This window comes from Myxocyprinus asiaticus, chromosome 38 (genome assembly GCF_019703515.2).
Source record: "Myxocyprinus asiaticus isolate MX2 ecotype Aquarium Trade chromosome 38, UBuf_Myxa_2, whole genome shotgun sequence".
Taxonomy (NCBI): domain Eukaryota; kingdom Metazoa; phylum Chordata; class Actinopteri; order Cypriniformes; family Catostomidae; genus Myxocyprinus; species Myxocyprinus asiaticus.
Window position 1 is genome coordinate 35,019,610 of NC_059381.1, and position 18,332 is coordinate 35,037,941.

Sequence of the window (18,332 nt, forward strand, 5' to 3'; positions counted from 1 at the left end):
CACAACAACGACTAAAGGTTTGCATAGCATGCAGACATGATTTTAGTAATGAGATTTCACAGAATGAGTGTCATTTGACTCATTGAGTCTGCATAGAGTCGGTGTCATTTAATGGCGCCATCTCCTGGTGGCCATATGTAACATTGTGCTTCGTGTGGAATATCTAATGATTTATGCATCTGATTACCTTGTCCAATCGCCGCCTCTAAATAATGGTATGTGATATTTTATGTTCCATTTAATTTTGTGAAGTTATAAGTGAAAACACGTCATATAAGCAAACACCAACACCAACTGTCAAAGAAATATACTTAGCTATTATTTGCAATATTTTTGTCTGCATGTAAAACAAATAGGCTTGTTGCATTCTACTCATTGAGAGCTTTCCAACAACATATGACATGGCTGTTTGATCAGTTTGATGTTTATACTGATTGCAATAATATGTACAGTGTAGGCCTGTCGCAATGATTAAATAACCATCTGATCGCGGTTATTCGCTCTAACTGCAGTTATGAAATAACCACGATTATTGTGCACTTCAAATTCCAATCACATTTTAATGCACAAATAAGGGAATTTTAAGCGAATATACTGTATAAATGCTATGAACGGCGTTTTTTGTGTCATTCATTTGAATTCCGAGTGTCACTGAGCCGGCATACTGCAGACATCAACCAGAGCAGCTCCTGTCCGGAAGAGCACGTGAAGTGTTTCTCAAGTGTTCTGATGCATGCGCCGTCAGCAGAGGCTCATGCCAAACTCCTGCTAAAATATAAACGAACAAAGATAAACTTTGATAGTGAATGCAAAGTGCTCCGGTTTCACTTTAAATGATTGTGTAATGGCAAATGTTCCTGGTCATAATGGGCTCATATACGCAGTGTTAATGACACAAAGTGACAAAGAGGAGGAGACACAAGCTTACTCTATTTCTGTGGAGTGATAAAAGGATGAAACGTAAAGGATTTCCTTTCTCGCAGGGCCGCTGGCGGTATTAAATTAATTATATGCTAATAATTGCACTTCTTTAATGATTAATTTTTAACGATAACTTATAAACCTTTAAAGACGGACCTACCGTAAGGTTGTTAATTGATGGTATATGCTTCTGTTGAAGCCATCAGTCTGCATTATTACAACATAATAACAAAAAAATCGTGTTAAATAGTGAAATTTGAGGTGAAGAACTACAATATCCATAATCCTGACGAGAGATCCACCAATCAGAGAATTGCGCCAAACAAAGTGCGCCAAAAGAGCTCTGCGGCTACCGCCCACACGCATGACGCACCGTGAATGGCACAATAATGACGGTCTCCCTACACTCTCAAACTCAGATACATTTGTATATATCTGAATATTTTGAGGAGTGCCATTTGTATGACAAAGTTGCAAATTCCTATTGTAGGGTGTTTCAAATCTCTCTTATGAGGTTCCATGGCGGTTAAGATTCTGCCTTAGAAAGCAGCTGTCTATGTAGGCAGGAGGCACCTCACTAGGTTTTAAAACAAAGATGATACTGTCCTGAAATGTTATGAACAATGGCTGACACCAACCTGCCGTTTCCTCTTGCCCCTGTTGGCTCCCTTTTCAACAGGCAGCTTCTGGAAGTCCTTCCCCTCTGCTGGAGAATCCCTCTCCACCTTCACCTCTGCATCCTTGTACAGTCGCCCAGGCACTCTGGACAGCAGACTGAGGTCGATCTGCACCAGCAGTCTAGGTGGAAGCTTCTCTTCTGGGTCACTCAGCGGAGAGACCATGGGTGAGAAGAGCACAGATTGATTCTCGGCATACTGCTCTCTTGGCGTTTGTGAAGAAGATGGGACGCTCTCGTTGCCTTCCGAGTCAGAGGACGATGAATCAGATTCCACAAACTCGCGGGACTTGCTGGGTGGTTTTTTACGTTTGTCCTGCACAGGCCGAGGGGATGAGGTTTTGGGCTCCTTCTTGATGTTGGGCTTGCGGGGGCCCTTGTTGGCTGCGCGGGCCCTGTGCGACGGGATCTCGGGCGAGGGTTCGGTTTCCACTTTCAGCCCACCCTTTGGCTCTTCAACGACCGGGGGCTTCTCGGGCTTCCTGGGCTGCTTCTTACCCACCACCCTTCGTCCGCTCTGACTTCCGCCCTCGCTTTGGGCGGGAGACTTCTGACGCCCTCGCCAGCTTTCAGAGCTCTTCTGAGTGGGCCGAAGATCTCGTCCAGTGGTGGGAGTCGGATCTTTGGAGCTCTGGCCGCTGTAGCTCCTGTTTGAGGTGTCTCGCCCCTCTTTCTTTCTTGGAATCCAGTTATCCAACTGCCATTTGTTAGCTGTGGGTTGTTCACGCTGGGATATCCAATGAGATATGTGCATTTAGTGCAACATCAAACTCAGTTTTGCACTCATCTTTGAAAAATGTATTCTAAAATATTACATTACTGATTTTAGTCGTAATAATAAAGATTATGCCACTGATCACAACTTCAGTCAAGTAATTTGTAATCAGTACCAGATTACATTTCAGAAGTAAAGTAACACCAAACACTGTATACTGTGCAGGGAGTGTATTGTGTATTCTGTTTATCTTGTATATCGTCTTGCACATTTCATGACTCAAGCTCGTCACCTGTGTTTCGATTTGGCAACTGGTCTGTGACTAGAAATGTCAGATTTCTGTCGCCTGACAGCAGTGTAGCGTGTACACACCTGCAATTGGCCCTGACTAGTTGCAGATGCTATGATGGATTTCAAACCTGTTCGAAATCTGGACTATGAGTCGTTACTCCTACTGTGATTGTATGTGCGTGAAGGGTGTGTTTGTGCAGGTGATTCACCTCAGGTGACACCGGACGGGGCGGTTCGTTGGTCTCGCTGTCTGTCGAGCTGCTCTCGCTTTCACTGTCAGAACCGGAACTGCTCTCCGAGCCACTATGACTGCTGGTGTCCTCACGCTCTGCCCCCTCGCTATTATTACTGTTATTACTGACAAAGACACACACATTGGTTACCTCCCTGTTGGCTGCCTCTGATTTCCTCATGCATCAACTTCCAATAACCTGGACACTTGTTAAGTCTCTGAAAAAGCATAAATGACAAATTGAAGAAATGCTTCAATGTCAAAAATGGAATTTCCTTGGAACACAAAATAAGGAATTTTGAAGAATGTACTGGTTGCTCTTTTCCAACGCAATGCTTTCAAGGTTGAAAAAGAACACAAAAGCAGCTTTAAATTGTCATAAAAGTGGTCCATACAAGTTCTGCGCTATAGTCAAAGCCTTCTGAATTCATATTATATCCTTTCCCTCCAGTGAGCTGTTAAATCAAGACCCACTGCAACTGATTCTTCACTTTTGCGTCCTTTTTGAAGCTTGAAAGTTCCAGTCCCCATTTATTGTATTTGAATGTAAAAAGGGAGGCCAGGATCTTCTTTAATTCTCCTTTTGTCTTCCACAGAGGAAAGAAAGCCACAGAGGTTTGGAACAGGTGAGTAAATGATGACAGAATTTTCATTTTTGGCTGTATTCCTTTAAGTCAAGTCTCATTTCAGCAACTATATTCGCCAAAAGCATATGTGCATCTCTTACAGGAATCACCTAGAAAATGTAAAGTGTGGCGGCTCATCCAATTTCCCTTAGATTTGCCTACAACCATTTGATGTCCCCATTGACCCATGTTGCCACGGGAACAACAGAGGTGTATTTTCCAACACAGTACCCAGGCACCCAACAATTTCATCAATATGTTTAATAAAAAAAATTAAAAAAAAAGTACACCATATTCCTAAGGGGGTATTTACACTTGGTCACTTCAAGTTGATTGGATGTATATCTGTTTTGCAGAGACACATTTATGTGGCCAAGTGTAAATTGAATGTACATACCCAATCAGAGAGCGAACGGATTGATCAAGACTCTAAATAGCAAATCTGAGCTGAAATGTGAGGCTTGATGTTGGGAGGGCCAGTCACCTTGCTGAAGTGTTTCTGGGTGTGTTTTTGGCAGTATCTTGTTCTCCATCACTGTCTTCACTGCTGCTGAGCTTTAGATCATCATGCAATGTACTGAAAGGAGAGCAGGAAAACAGGGCACAAGTTAACATGAGGATTATTTACACTTCAATTTTCAAAGTTGAACTAAAAGTGTTTTGACATGTCACACTGGACAAGTTGCGACCCAAACAGAGTAAGGCTGAAACGATTAGTCGACATTATCGACAACGTCGACAATAAAAAATTGTGACAAAAAGTTTAGTTGTCGAACAGTCGTTTGAACTCATTTAACGTAACATGAGATCACATTAAACTATAATGATGACACGCGAGAGCAGCACTTCAGTTCGCGCCTGACTGAGGTAGTGATGCACCGATCCGATACCTGGATCGGTATCGGCTCCGATACTGACGTTTTTAGATGGATCAGGTATCGGTCCGATGAGCCCGAAAATCCTTTAAAAAAAAAAAAAGATGCATTCACCTGAGAAGCAGCATATAAGATATTTAGACTTGCTTTTAGAGAATAGATCTTGAATATAAGTATATTTTGTCTTTACTGCACTAGCAGAATTATAACCAAGTGAAAAAATACACTTATATACAAAACACACTTATATTTAAGATACATTCTCTTAAAGCAAGTCTAATATCTTATATGTTGCTTCTCAAGTAAATGTATCTGGTTTTAAGGATTTTTAGACTATTTTAAATGGAAAACAAGACAAAAACACTTGATAACAATCAGATTTTATGCAGTGAATTTTTTGACTGAATTAAACTTAATAAAAAGTATTTTTTTTCCCCTTTAATTCAGTGAATGTCATTTAGAGATATTTTTAAAAGATGATTTTGTCCTCTTTATTGTTAGTAAGCACGTGTAATACAACCTTTTATGCCAGAGCACAAGCTGAATAATCGGTTAAGAGCTAATGATTAATCGTTGCAATAATCACTGAGTAGTCGAATAATCATTCTAGATTAATAGTTAGATTAATTGATTATCAAAATAATCGTTAGTTGCAGCCCTAAAACGGAGTACCAAAACTGTTCAGTGACCAAAGTTTTGATGGCTTCACGCTCTCGGAAGGCGCTTGTGTACTTGCGGTAAAGGGGTCATGTCAAGAGGAATCAAATTCTCCTTGATATTTTGACATATAAGAGGTATTTCTACTATAAAAACACACTGTTAATTTCAGAACTCAAAACTTAATCCCCAATGCAATAAAAGCATTGATTTAAACAAAGCTGCAAAAACGCCTCATTCTCTACTTCCATGATTACCCTACGTCACTAGGGGTACATTAATTCATGACTGCCTCTACAGCTCAAAAACATTTTAATGCCTGCTTAAAATCACTGCACCCTTGGCCCCGCCCACTTGAGCTCCATTCGTTCATAGTGAGATCAGGACAAACAAGGCCTAGTGTGGCCTAACTATTCCTAAACACCAAAGGGACTCACCCCTCTGGACTATTTTCCATTATTTTTCTATTGAAACATGCACAGACAGACGTTGACTGCTTGATACATATCTCATGCCACTTTTAAGAGACGCAGTGTCAAGTTACAACTCTGAAGAGAATCCACTCTCTGTCATTCAGCTGTTTTGAGCACAAATGCGTCGTGGACACGTTCTTTCGTTTATCTGCACTATTTTGAGTTGTTGGTGTATGAAAACATGATGGAATGATACTGGAAACTGGATGTGGATGTGTCTTCAGCGTATTTTAGTGTGGATTGTATGTTCAGCTCATATCATAACAGTCATAATACGATTCAAGCTAGGAACTGTTATTGAAGGATGGGGCAGTTAAAAACATTTGGACTCCATTGCAAAAACCATGAGTAAACAGCTTCATTCATGAATATTTCATATGTCATGACTGTTTTATAGTTTATGATGCTGACATCCTGTTTACACCGGACGCATCTGTTGACGCTACGGCTTGAGGCTCTCTACACTGGGCGCGTTGTTGTTGGCAGTAGTAGCGCCAGCGCATGCAGCGCAATATGGAACGGGGCATCCATTTACTGTCGACGTGATGCACCGCTACGGACGCTTCCATGGACAGCAACAATAACTACGTTTCCATCCAAGGTTTTTCTTTTGCAAAAAAAGGTGTAGCGCATCAAAACCTTTACTGATATAGCTGATGGAAACGCAAATTATCGCTAAAATTTCACAAGTGTTGACATAATATTTTTCCGTTTAACTCTAGCGCATAAACTATGTTGATACTTCAAATGTCGTGAAAAACTGGTTTGAAAACACTTTGTTGAGAAAACATGACAGAATTTACCCCAATCGTTAGCCTGTGTTAATCATGAAGACAAGGTATCCATCCTTGAAAGCAAATTTATTGTATGTGCAGCATTACTCGCACTTTTATGGATTGGTCTTAACGACATCCCTGCACAGATCCGATGCTACAAACACATCTGTGTCATGAAACTTTCAGGAGTGCCAACACAAATATCTCTCATGCACCTGTCATCGACAAGTGCATGAAGAACAAATAAATGGGCACTCTTTGTGATTAATTTAAATTTACCGCGAGGTAGCCATCCGTTTATTTAAGTTGCTTTTCCACACCATTCAAAATAATAGACGGCAGTATTAGCCCACAACAAAAAAAAAAAAAAATAGAATTTCTGTGCATAAAGATATTTTAAATTAAAAATAAATACACAATACCAGGAGAAAAGCATCAATGTGCTTTTTTGAAACACTAACTTATAGCCCAATTCTGTAAAATTATTGTTTAGCTTACTTTTGAAAAAATGCTGGCAAAATTCCCTGAATTAAAATAAATTACCAAACAAAAAAATAATATTGTTAGGCCTAAATACTTGCCTTTTCTTTACACAAACTTAAATTACCTTACCCTGTAGATTAAAAAAGTCGACTGAATGACATTCTCAGGATGTTCTACACTTATTTTAAAGACTATAAACTATCAGAACTATTTGTGTAATGCTGAGTTCACTTTCAGAAAACTAGCTTTTGAACATTTTGAAACTTTTAAATATTTTAAATCTAACCCTCTTTACCTCGGATCACATTTGCTGAGTTTCTTCAGAAAATGTCAATTGCATTATGACACAAATTAATTTTAGATGACAATCAAGTTCCGTTGGTTGTTAAAAGTTGCTGGACGGGAATGTATCATACACTTTATTGCCAAAAGTATTCGCTCATCTGCCTTTAGACACATATGAACTTAAGTGACATCCCATTCTTAATCCATAGGGTTTAATATGACGTCGGCCCACCCTTTGCAGCTATAACAGCTTCAACTCTTCTGTGAAGGCTTTCCACAAGGTTTAGCAGAGTGTTTATGGGAATTTTTGACCATTCTTCCAGAAGCGCATTTGTGAGGTCAGACACTGATGTTGGACAAGAAGGCCTGGCTCGCAGTCTTCGCTCTAATTCATCCCAAAGGTGCTCTGTCGGGTTGAGGTCAGGACTCTGTGCAGGCCAGTCAAGTTCTTCCACACCAAACTCGCTCATCCATGTCTTTATGGACCTTGCTTTGTGCACTGGTGCGCAGTCATGTTGGAACAGGAAGGGGCCATCCCCAAACTGTTCCCACAAAGTTGGGAGCATGGAATTGTCCAAAACCCGACGCTTTGGTGATGTATGGCTTGGATGCAGCTGCTCGGCCATGGAAACCCATTCCATGAAGCTCTCTACGCACTGTTCTTGAGCTAATCTGAAGGCCACATGAACTTTGGAGGTCTGTAGCGATTGACTCTGCAGAAAGTTGCCGACCTCTGCGCACTATGCACCTCAGCATCCGCTGACCCCGCTCTGTCATTTTACGTGGCCTACCACTTCGTGGCTGAGTTGCTGTCATACCCAATCGCTTCCACTTTGTTATAATACCACTGACAGTTGACTGTGGAATATTTAGTAGCGAGGAAATTTCATGACTGGACTTGTTGCACAGGTGGCATCCTATCACAGTACCACGCTGGAATTCACTGAGCTTCTGAGAGCGGCCCATTCTTTCACAAACGTTTGTAGAAGCAGTCTGCATGCCTAGGTGCTTCATTTTATACACCTGTGGCCATGGAAGTGATTGGAACACCTGAATTCAATTATTTGGATGGGTGAGCGAATACTTTTGGCAATATAGTGTATGTAAACCCTGATATTACACCACATCAACTTTTCTTAAATAGCTGCGAACACAGCATATACACATTGATGGATGGCCCTTATACTAAGACTGAAAGTTTCCCCCATTAATTGGTGCAGGTTGCCAGCTTGAACAGGGCCATGATGATTTGCTTTCGGGTTGGAACCGGTGGCAACCTGCGATAGGCGTAACATCAGGACCAATATTACAGTTCTATCAGAAGGGCAACTGCTCCCTTTTGATTGCAATCCATGCTCTTTTGATTTGCATTTATTTGTGAATAAATGACAGCAAGCTGTGTAATTTCAATTAATTGTCTCAATACTCTCCCCATTTTACCAAAACTTCGGGGGGGGGGGGGAATTAGGGACATCTGGGAGGTGAAAGGTACACAGTTAGCGATAAACACATTTCTGTATGGAAATGGCTTAAGGGCAGATTTATTTTGCGATAAACCAAAACTTATGCAACGAAGTGGTTTAAGCATGACACACCATTTTTATCGATAAAAGTCCATTTGAATGGAAACAGGCAGAAGACGGCAAATTTCGCAATTTTTTTTTATGCATTTTCACTTTGTCGATAACAAAACAGCGTGAAAAGTGGATGGAAACTAGGTTATTGATTATAATGGGTTCTATTGCTTTTGACGCAACTCTCGTTTCCAGTGTAGACAGGTGTGAGTGTTAAAGGGGTAGTTCACCCAAAAGTGAAAATTCTCTCATTATTTACTCACCCTCATGCCATCCCAGATGTGTATGACTTTCTTTCTTTTGCTGAACACAAACAAAATTTTTTAGAAGAATATTTCAACTCTGTAGGTCCATACAATGCAAGTGAATGGTGACCAGACCTTTCAAGCTCACATAAAGGCAGCATAAAAGTAATCCATACGACTCCAGTGGTTAAATATATGTATTCAGAAGCGATATGATAGGTTTGGGGAGAAACAGATCAATATTTAAGTCCTTTTTTACTACAAATCAACACTTTTACATTCTGAAAGTGAAAATAGAGATTTATAGTAAAATGGGATTGAAATATTGATCTGTTTCTCACCCAAAGTGATTGGGTCACTTCAGAAGACATATTAAACCACTGGAGTCTTATGGATTACTTTTATGCTGCCTTTAAGTGATTTAAGGGCATCTAAGTTCTGGTACCCATTCACTTGCATTGTATGGACCTACAGAGCTGAAATATTCTTCTAAAAATCTTCGTTTGTGTTCAGCAGACGATTGAAAGTCATGGTATGGAAGGAAACTGAGTAAATGATGAGAGAATTTTCATTTTCGGGTGAACTATCCCTATATCAGTTGTGCTTGAGTGAACAGTGTAATATATTTGGATGCAGTGTATTGGATGTGCGTTGTGTGTAAACCCTGAAATTTAGTTTTATAATGTTGTGGAGCTTGTTCATTCTCTTCTGATTGAGTTTTAAATATGGCTGTATTCGAGGAGATGAATGATGTTAACTTATCATAATAGTGGCCATTTACGTTGAAGTTTTAAGGAGGCGCTTAGGCCAAAACCGAGCATTTCAGACAGAGGACCAGAGACAGGGTGCAAAATGATCATATATTACTCAATTATGCAAAAAAAAAAAAAAACTCAGGAAAGATAATAAAACTATAAAAAAATTAATAAAATTAAAAAAAAAAAAGAGCATTTCGTGACCCCTTTAAATATGTTTCTGACCTAATGCTTTTTCATGTTGGGTTGCATTATTTAAAAATATCAAAAAGCTGAAACAGAAAGTGCTGTAGTAGGTAGATTTAACTGCGACTTACTTGGCCTGGTCACTGTCACCTGGCTTTGTCGGGTGACTGGACGGTGTCTTCCCTGAGATTTTTTCTGAGAGATGAAAAAATGACTTCATCAGTACACAACATTGAATTGCTACAAAACAATGAAGAGTAACATTGTGAGGGCACACTGGAGAATATACAAAAAGGATTTCCAAAACTTACTGTGTGCCCCAAAAGACAGGTGATGGCCATCCTACAATAAAGAGAAGGTACAATAAAACAATTACATATTAATACACATCTACATGCGAGTGTGTGTCTGTCTGTATGTGTATATCAAGTTAAAAAAATCAAGTTAAATATCCCATGTGAGCAGAATATTTTTATTGGGTGTCTATTATTTTGCCAAATAATGCAAAAAGTGTGAAAATATTTAGGATACTTATGTTCCTAAGTGTGAAAGTATTTAGGATACATAAAATGTTAGCTATGAAATTAGACTTCCAGCACAGGATTCTATTAAACACTACAGAATTTATGTGCTGGAAATGAGTGGGAATTTTCATGACTTTCAGAAAAAAAAAAAGAAAAAATAACATGAATCTCCTGTGATGCATGTACATAAACCGTTGGACACCACTATAAGACAAATGTAATAAACTACTAAGGCTGCATCCACACTAATACGTTTTCATTTGAAAACGCATCTTTTTCCTCTACTTTTTGGCCTTCCGTCCACACTGAGACGGTGTTTCTCTCAGCGAAAACTGAGCTTTTTGAAAACACTCTCCCCAGTGGATACATTTGAAAATGCCATCTTCACGTTGTAGTGTGGATGGGGAAGACAGAGATATCCGAAAATGATGACATATTTGTTGTCATGTGACGCAGTCATGTGATCCATTCAACCAAAACAATCAAGATAGCGGCCCGTGTTATAGTGGTGCTGTACCTGATATTCTCTTTGATAGTATTGGTAAAGATAAATGTTACTTTGTACAACCTTTTCATTGCATTCCTTTAAAGGAGACAGGAAATTTACCCGGAATTGGTGGCCAGCGACAGAACACGAGGCCAATTGGGTTTCAGACCGTACATGCAACGGTGATTTTTTGCATGCGCAGTAAGGGGATTTAAGCGTTTTCATACGTTTCATTGTGGACGAGCAACTTTTGGAAAACACTTGAAAACGGTAGTGTGGATGGAGAGCATTTCAAAAATGAAAACTCAATTTTCAAATGTATCCGGATTAAAGTAGATGTAGCCTAAGAGTTTTAATAGTGTTTTAACAAGACTTTACTTTCTAGAAGTCCACAGCACTGTAAGTGCCCAAAGTTGAAAAACCACCCATTTATAATACACATACCAAGAATGGAGGCGGTTTAAGAATGGCTAATTCTCTTTAAAATAACCTTAACCAATTTAAAAATGGATTGAGATAGATGTGTAGCCAGTGTGTTGCTGTTATGTGACCACAGAGACTGTTTGATGACTGACCTTGGTGGGAAATGGAAACTTTGATGGTTCTGTCTTGCAGGGGGTGTGAATGGCTGTTAGTGGAGGAGGCCAAACCTGAGTCATTTCCTGCGGAAGAAAGATGCAAATTAGTTGCATAGAAATGGGAGATAAAAGTGTTTCTCAATTATTTTTTCCTTTCAAAGCTATGCCATTTAAGGACACCAATTAAGTGCTACCAATTTGTTTTGAATACCTCTGCTAATATGTAACAAATTCCAATAATTCAACTGGCTAATACTGACAGCAAACCAACAATTAAATAATTGTAAAATGACAATAATCTTACCTTTAAAATCTCATCAACACAGCTTGCATCTCCTCCCATTGAACCCTACAGGACAGAATGAAAGAAAATGTCGGTGTAGATTGTGCAGCATATCATCTAAGAACCATCTGCATTGAGCCCTTATGTAGCTTGTGTAACATGCCAAAGTAAAAGATGTACTCTGTAATTTTTTTCTCTTAAAAATTATTACTAAAAAAACAAACTGGTATTGCTTTAAAGAAATATGCTTAAAAGCATCCTAAAAAGCTGTTTTATTCATGAAGTGGGTTGCCTTATTGGGTTCACCATGCTGACATCTCATGACAGCTGTAAAATACTGTATTTTCCAAAAATAAAGTCGCACCTGAATATAAGTCGCACCTGGACAAAATCGTTGTTTTTGTTTTTTTTATATTTTTTATCCCCTTTTCGCCCAATTTGGAATGCCCAGTTCTCACTAATTATTAGGTCCTCGTGGTTTTGTGGTTACTCCCCTCAATCCGGGTGGCAGAGGACAAGTCTCAGTTGCCTCCGCTTCTGAGACCGTCAATCTGTGCATCTTATCACGTGGCTCGTCGTACATGACACCGTGGAGACTCGGCACATGGAGGCTCATGCTATTCTCCGCGATCCACGCACAACTTACCACATGCCCCATTGAGAGTAAGAACCACTGATCGCGACCACAAGGGGTTACCCATGTGACTCTACCCTCCCTAGCAACTGGGACAATTTGGTTGCTCAGGAGAGCTGGCTGGAGTCACTCAGCATGCCCTGGATTCAAACTCATGACTCCAGGGGTGGTAGTCAGCATCAATACTCGATGAGCTACCCAGGCCCCAAAATCACATTGTAAAAAAATAAAAAAACACAGAGAAGTGCCATCTGTGTATAAGTCACACTTATTCTCAAAATACTCTGAATAGGCTACTTTAAAAATGGTACTACCATTGCAGTGACTGAGGTTTTCATCTGTAAGCATGTTTTTGTGGTGTGCAGTTTCTTTGACCAGCTGACATTAATTAATTTTAAATAAGGCTAAGTCCACATTAGCCCTTACGAAAATAGAGATTTCATAGCAAATTTGCTGCAAACTTGCCGCAAATTCACCACAGATCATTTTCACATGCAAACAAGTTCTGTGGCAAATTGTCCATCGTTGCCTAAGGTTTGTCAGAGGTTCATTACCGGCGAAGAACAACAAACTTCTGCCAAACATTTGAGTCGAATCAAAAGCTAATTTGCATGTGAAAATAACGAGTGGCAAATTTGCGGCTAGTTTAGAATTGTTGTAAAGGAATCCATATAAATTGAGAGCATTTTCAAAAAGCTCAGTTTTCGCTAGACAAAAACGACATTTTAGTGTGGATGGAAGGCCAAAATGTAGCGAAATTAAACGAATTTAAAAAATAAAGTTTTCAAATAAAAATGTATTAGTGTGGATGTGGCCTCAGTCACTTTAACTATAGTCGCAGGATCGTTTGAATGAGAAATGTATTGTTCCAATTAAATTTGTATAGGAATATCAAAAAAAGTAATGTGACTTTGCCCCAACTAGCCCTGTGAATACACATTTAATTCAGAGAATATCATAGCATAACATCTCAAATGTTGCTCTGGTTATTCTGAAATGCTGGAGCCAAAGTCTATCATCAAAATTATTGGGTCAAGCTTTCACTCCCATTTATAAGGCACCTGCAACTGAACGCTAGCAAACATGAAGTTCGTCAGAGTTAAGCATTTCATTTCAATTTAATAAGAGCCACAGTGGCTTGAATTTCCATTTTACTTTCCATTTTGCACCAATTTCCCCAGAAGTGACGATTTTGTTCTCTAAAACACATTTGATGGAAACGTTGCTTTATTCATTCTTTTTGCGATATTCTGATTTTTTATTCCGATAAATACAAATTTTACTTGGATGGAAACATGACTCATTGCATAGTAACCATAAACATCAACAATGCTAGGTTTCAGTAGTCATGTTTCCATCTAAGTTACGCAAAAACATTTAGCAAACAAAGTAGTGTATCCATCCCATGTGCTTAAGAGAGCAAAATAGTCACTTCTGGTGATTTTCGTCACTTTCACACATTGGTGCAAAATAGAAACGAAAATGGAAGTTGAAGCAACTGTTGCTCTTTTATTACATGTAATGAATTACTTAGGGTTTGAAGCATGCAAGGAATTACTTGGGGTTTAAATGCTCTACAAAATTTCATTTAGGCTTGCATTTCACGTTTTTGCGTGGACAGGCTTTGGCTCTGGAATTTCAGAATGACCAGAGCAACATTTGAGTTGCTGTGCGATGACACTGATGGTATTCTCCGAGCGGAGATTGTATTCACAAGGCTTGTTGATGCAAAGTCACAATACTTTTGTGATGCGCATCTATATTACTCTGTAAATTCTTTATATTCTGTAAATGTGTTTCCATCGTAAGCATATGTCTTTTTATCGAATAAAACATTTATCCACCAGTTTGGAGATTTTATTTGCATCTTGGTGTTTCCATTCAGCAATTTTTATGTAATATCCCAAAATTCACATATGTATAAAAATACGTAGTTTATGAGCACATCTTCTCATTAAATAAAATGTTTATCCACCTTAAGTGAGTGCATTTTGGAGATTTAATATGCATCTTGGTGTTTGAAACCTGCATTTTTAATGCGATATCCCAAAAATACCCAGCTAGTCCAAGATGACTACCATAAATGGATATTAAGGAACATAATCTTACATCGACGGGCTGTGTTGGAATCTTGAGCTTGGTGAGCGAAGCCTTGCCGTTGGGTTTCATCTCTCCCACGGCGCTGCTGTGCGACTGACCACTATACGATTCTGAGGAGGTCTTGGGCTCTGCAGTCTCCTGACCGTCCATAGGCCGTACGTATGCTGTGGGCTTCTGGAGCATGGAGCTGGGCTTAATGAGTGAGGGCGGGAAGGCCTGGCTGGGATGTTGCCCGCTGGAAAAAGAATGCACTCTGGAGGGTGAGTCCCAGTTCGCCTCTCGGTCCCTGGGTGACTTGGAGCGGTAGCGTTCCTTGCCGTGGTCAGATGTAAGTGTCCGCGAGTGGCTTCCAGAGCTCATAGAGCCCTTGGCTGGACTGGAGGTGGAATGAGACTTGTGCTCGGAACTGTGCTTGCTTGACTTTTTGCTACTACTGCTGTATTCTCGCTCGTGCCGCTGGCCGCCGCTACTACTGCCACTACGTTGGCTGCCGCTGTGGCCACCCTGCATGGACGAGCGTTTCTGTGAAGAGGTGGTGGTGGAGGAGGAAGAGGAGGCACTGGGTGCTGGGCCGACAGGAGTCCATTTGTTGTTCTGGCTCTGGGTGCCTCCTCCACGCTGGTCACTGAACTGACCGGATTTCTCCTCTGAGGGGGTGCTGGAGGCTTTAGGAATGAGTTTGGACATTGGAGGTTCGCCGATGGTCTCTTTCATCTCGTCGTAATTGCCCAGCATGCTCTTGATGCGACTGGAGAGTTTATCTTCCTTGCACTGCTGTATAGAGACAAGAAAAAAAGAAAATCAGTCTTAACTCATCACTCTGATTTAATGGTTGACCAGTGGCCAACATGTCCTCTATAGCAGTGGTTCTCAACCAGGGGGTCGGGACCCCCTAGGGGGCCTCAGCATACTTCCAGGGGTGCCTCAATATCTCTTAAAATTATTTAAAATATGATGGAATATAATTTTTATATAATTACTATAATTCAACTTACTGAAAATGCAAAATATGTAATAACTCCCTTCAACAGCTTGCTTTTTATGTAGAATATACAGTTCTAGACATTTCTGGAATCACAAGTTAAGGAAATATCTTATAATAGATATATCATCTTATAAATATCTAATAGCCTACATGGGGGGCCTTCGAATATTTTCTCTGACAATGGGGGGGCCTTGGAGTCAAAAAGGTTGAGAAGCACTGCTCTATAGCACCACTACAAATAATTGGTAAAACGGTAGATGAGTTCAGAAACACTTTTCACCTTGTTCCTCACACAATGCTATCTTATGACATCTAAACACTTAATATACTGCATGACTTGTAAGGCAATACATTTTAAAATTTGCATTAAATAAACTACATTAACAAGCTTGTTTGGTTGCGCTTAAATTGTGTGGTAGCTCAACTGCGTTGCACTTGAGATGTAAAGGAACAGGGTATGAGTCCTGAAGAGCATGTGAGTCAACACATGAGTCGAAAGTGTCATAGAAGCATCACAAAATGACATGTATGTTTCAGCGATTGTGTTTTTCATCTCACATTAGCTTTTTATGACACATCGGTTCAGTTTAGGGGTAGGGAGCATGGCCGGTTCTAAGGGGGTGCTATGGGGGGATTTTCCTTGTGCCCCCCCTGAAACTTCCAACAATCCACTCCCAGTTTGATGAAGAGACAACCACTTGTCCACCCTAAAGATCAAATGCCCCCCCAAAGATTGCATCTTAGTGTCAACCCTGGTAGGAAGGTCAGTTATGTTGATAACACTTGATAGAGCATTAGCCTTCAAAATCTCATCTATTTAGGAGAAACGTTCAATCTCTTTTAGCACCACCCAGTAGGCATTTCACCTCTGAACTAATATAATTTCAGTGCATCCCTATCTACAACAACAACCACAGCCATTGAGAACATGGATGCAACTCAAACTGATGCAGACCAAATTGATCTTGTACACAAAAAAAAAAAAAGCACACTCCTCATTTCAAACCACCGTTTTCTTTAACATACCCACATTTATACAAAGTATTGTTCTGAAGGCAAACAACAAACCAAGCTGCATCACTGCTGTTGATAGTTAAAAATATTCATCGTCCTTTCATAACTTGATATATCCAGAATGTTCAAGTGACGCATTCAGGTGCAGTTTGTTATGTAAAATATTGTTTGCACACCCTCCCCCAATGAGCTCATCCAAAATAAACACGCAATGTACTGTGTCCTAGTCTGACCTGAGATAAATGTCATAGCAGGGGTTTTCCACAGTTAATACAAACCACTTCGTCTTATGCCATTGGGAATATCAAGAAAAAAGTCAGCTTGCAACCGGAAAGCAGCTGTCCATATTCTCTACCTGTCAGGATGCATTTCTTGCCTTCTATGACAGGTTCATCACCAATGTAAAGCTCTTACCAATGTGCAAAGCAGGTTAGCAACAAAGATTAGACAGAGACAGACTGTAATCTTCTTTACTGCAACATATGTGCAAGCATAACCTCTGCACTTTCTCACCCATTTCAGATTTTATATCAACCAAATAGTGGATTCTCTATACATAAGGTCATTTAAAAGACCCCATCACATCAAGAGTTTTGTGGCTTTTAGTCCATGTCTGTAAGCTTTGAGGTCATCTATATGCTAATGTACTTCTAAACATTGTCAAAACAAACATTTAGCAAGTATATGCATTCTCTTCCAGGAAAAAGAACAAAATACTTCAGTGTGTCATCTTACACAACACAGATTTTTGTATAATCAAATGCTCTCAATATATGATTTTGTGAATTGGAGAGTGCAGCAGTCAGCTTCGGGAGGTAAAAATCACAGTCGTTTTTTTTTTTCTGTAAGGTTATTGATTTTTAACGATAACTTATAAACCAGACTAAAAATAGTGACTATGGAGGCAATTGGCTTTTAAACTGAAACATTTACGGCTGTTTTTAATTACAGAATTTCTCCATTTAGATGGTTTAGAAGCAAAGATAGAAAGCCAAAAAAAAAAAAAAGCAAGACCGATTAGCAAGACCGATAATCGGTTATTTGGCCGATAGTATTTAAAAATAATAATAGTAATAACACATACATACATACACACACAATGTGTGCATGTATATATTGTTGTTGCATGCAGCGAGCTAATCTCAACAGAAAGGGTAAAAAGCAGCGCAAGACACTTTAGTGCACGCTCTAAAGATTTCATTCAATAACTCACAAGATGATATCTGTCAAAACCACATATGAACACACACAGTTTGTTCACAACTGTCACCAATGGCCACTAGATTTCAAATAACTGTTACAATTGATTATTTTTTGTCGCACTTGCGACCATTTAAGTTAGCCTGGAGTCATCTAAACCTTTAAGACAGACATGATGGTATATGCTTCATTTGAAGCCATCAGTCCACATCATTTCAATTTGACTTAAAAAAAAAAAAAAAAAAAATCAGGTTTAATAGCGGAATTTCTGGTGAAGAACTACACTACCCATAATCCTGAAGAGAGATCCACCAATCAGTCTCAGCCAACAAAGCGCAGCAAAAAAGCTCTGCAGGACTGCCCACTTCAATGACACGCTGCTAATGACCAGAAAATTTCACAGTATACCTTAAAAAATATTCATTTCTACTTAAATCTACAACTGTAAATCAATATTTGTATAATTTTTTTTTTATTGTTTTTAAATTACATAAATCACTATGCTTCATGGGATTGTAGTTCATTCCCTCATTAAAGATGTTAAACTTTGTTTTGTTTTTTTTTGTCTGATTTTCAATGTTTTTTTGGGGGGTTTTTTTGCTTCAAAGTTTGTCATGTTGTAATTCACCTCAGAGCTGGTTGGCTTAGTTCATGTCTAAAAACTCTTATGAATTTTATTAAATATAAAAAATAATTGGAAAAATTCTTTAAGGAACCAAGATGGCTGAAAAAGAGGGCACGAACTTTTGCGCTCTAC

The 18,332-nt window shown here is 39.4% G+C and overlaps 1 protein-coding gene across 3 annotated transcripts in view; it reads right to left on the reverse strand.

Annotated features, from left to right (window-relative positions):
• The window catches only part of LOC127429333 (AF4/FMR2 family member 4-like), a 69,818-nt gene that overhangs the window by 19,292 nt on the left and 32,194 nt on the right, over nt 1–18,332 (reverse strand). For all 3 annotated transcript variants that reach the window (XM_051678302.1, XM_051678303.1, XM_051678301.1), the window contains 8 exons: nt 14,386–15,150; nt 11,664–11,708; nt 11,357–11,443; nt 10,082–10,112; nt 9,902–9,965; nt 3,946–4,038; nt 2,813–2,960; nt 1,560–2,324 (listed from right to left, as the gene is read on the reverse strand). In XM_051678302.1, coding sequence (XP_051534262.1) covers nt 1,560–2,324; nt 2,813–2,960; nt 3,946–4,038; nt 9,902–9,965; nt 10,082–10,112; nt 11,357–11,443; nt 11,664–11,708; nt 14,386–15,150 — 1,998 coding nt within the window. The remainder of the gene's footprint in view (nt 1–1,559; nt 2,325–2,812; nt 2,961–3,945; nt 4,039–9,901; nt 9,966–10,081; nt 10,113–11,356; nt 11,444–11,663; nt 11,709–14,385; nt 15,151–18,332) is intronic.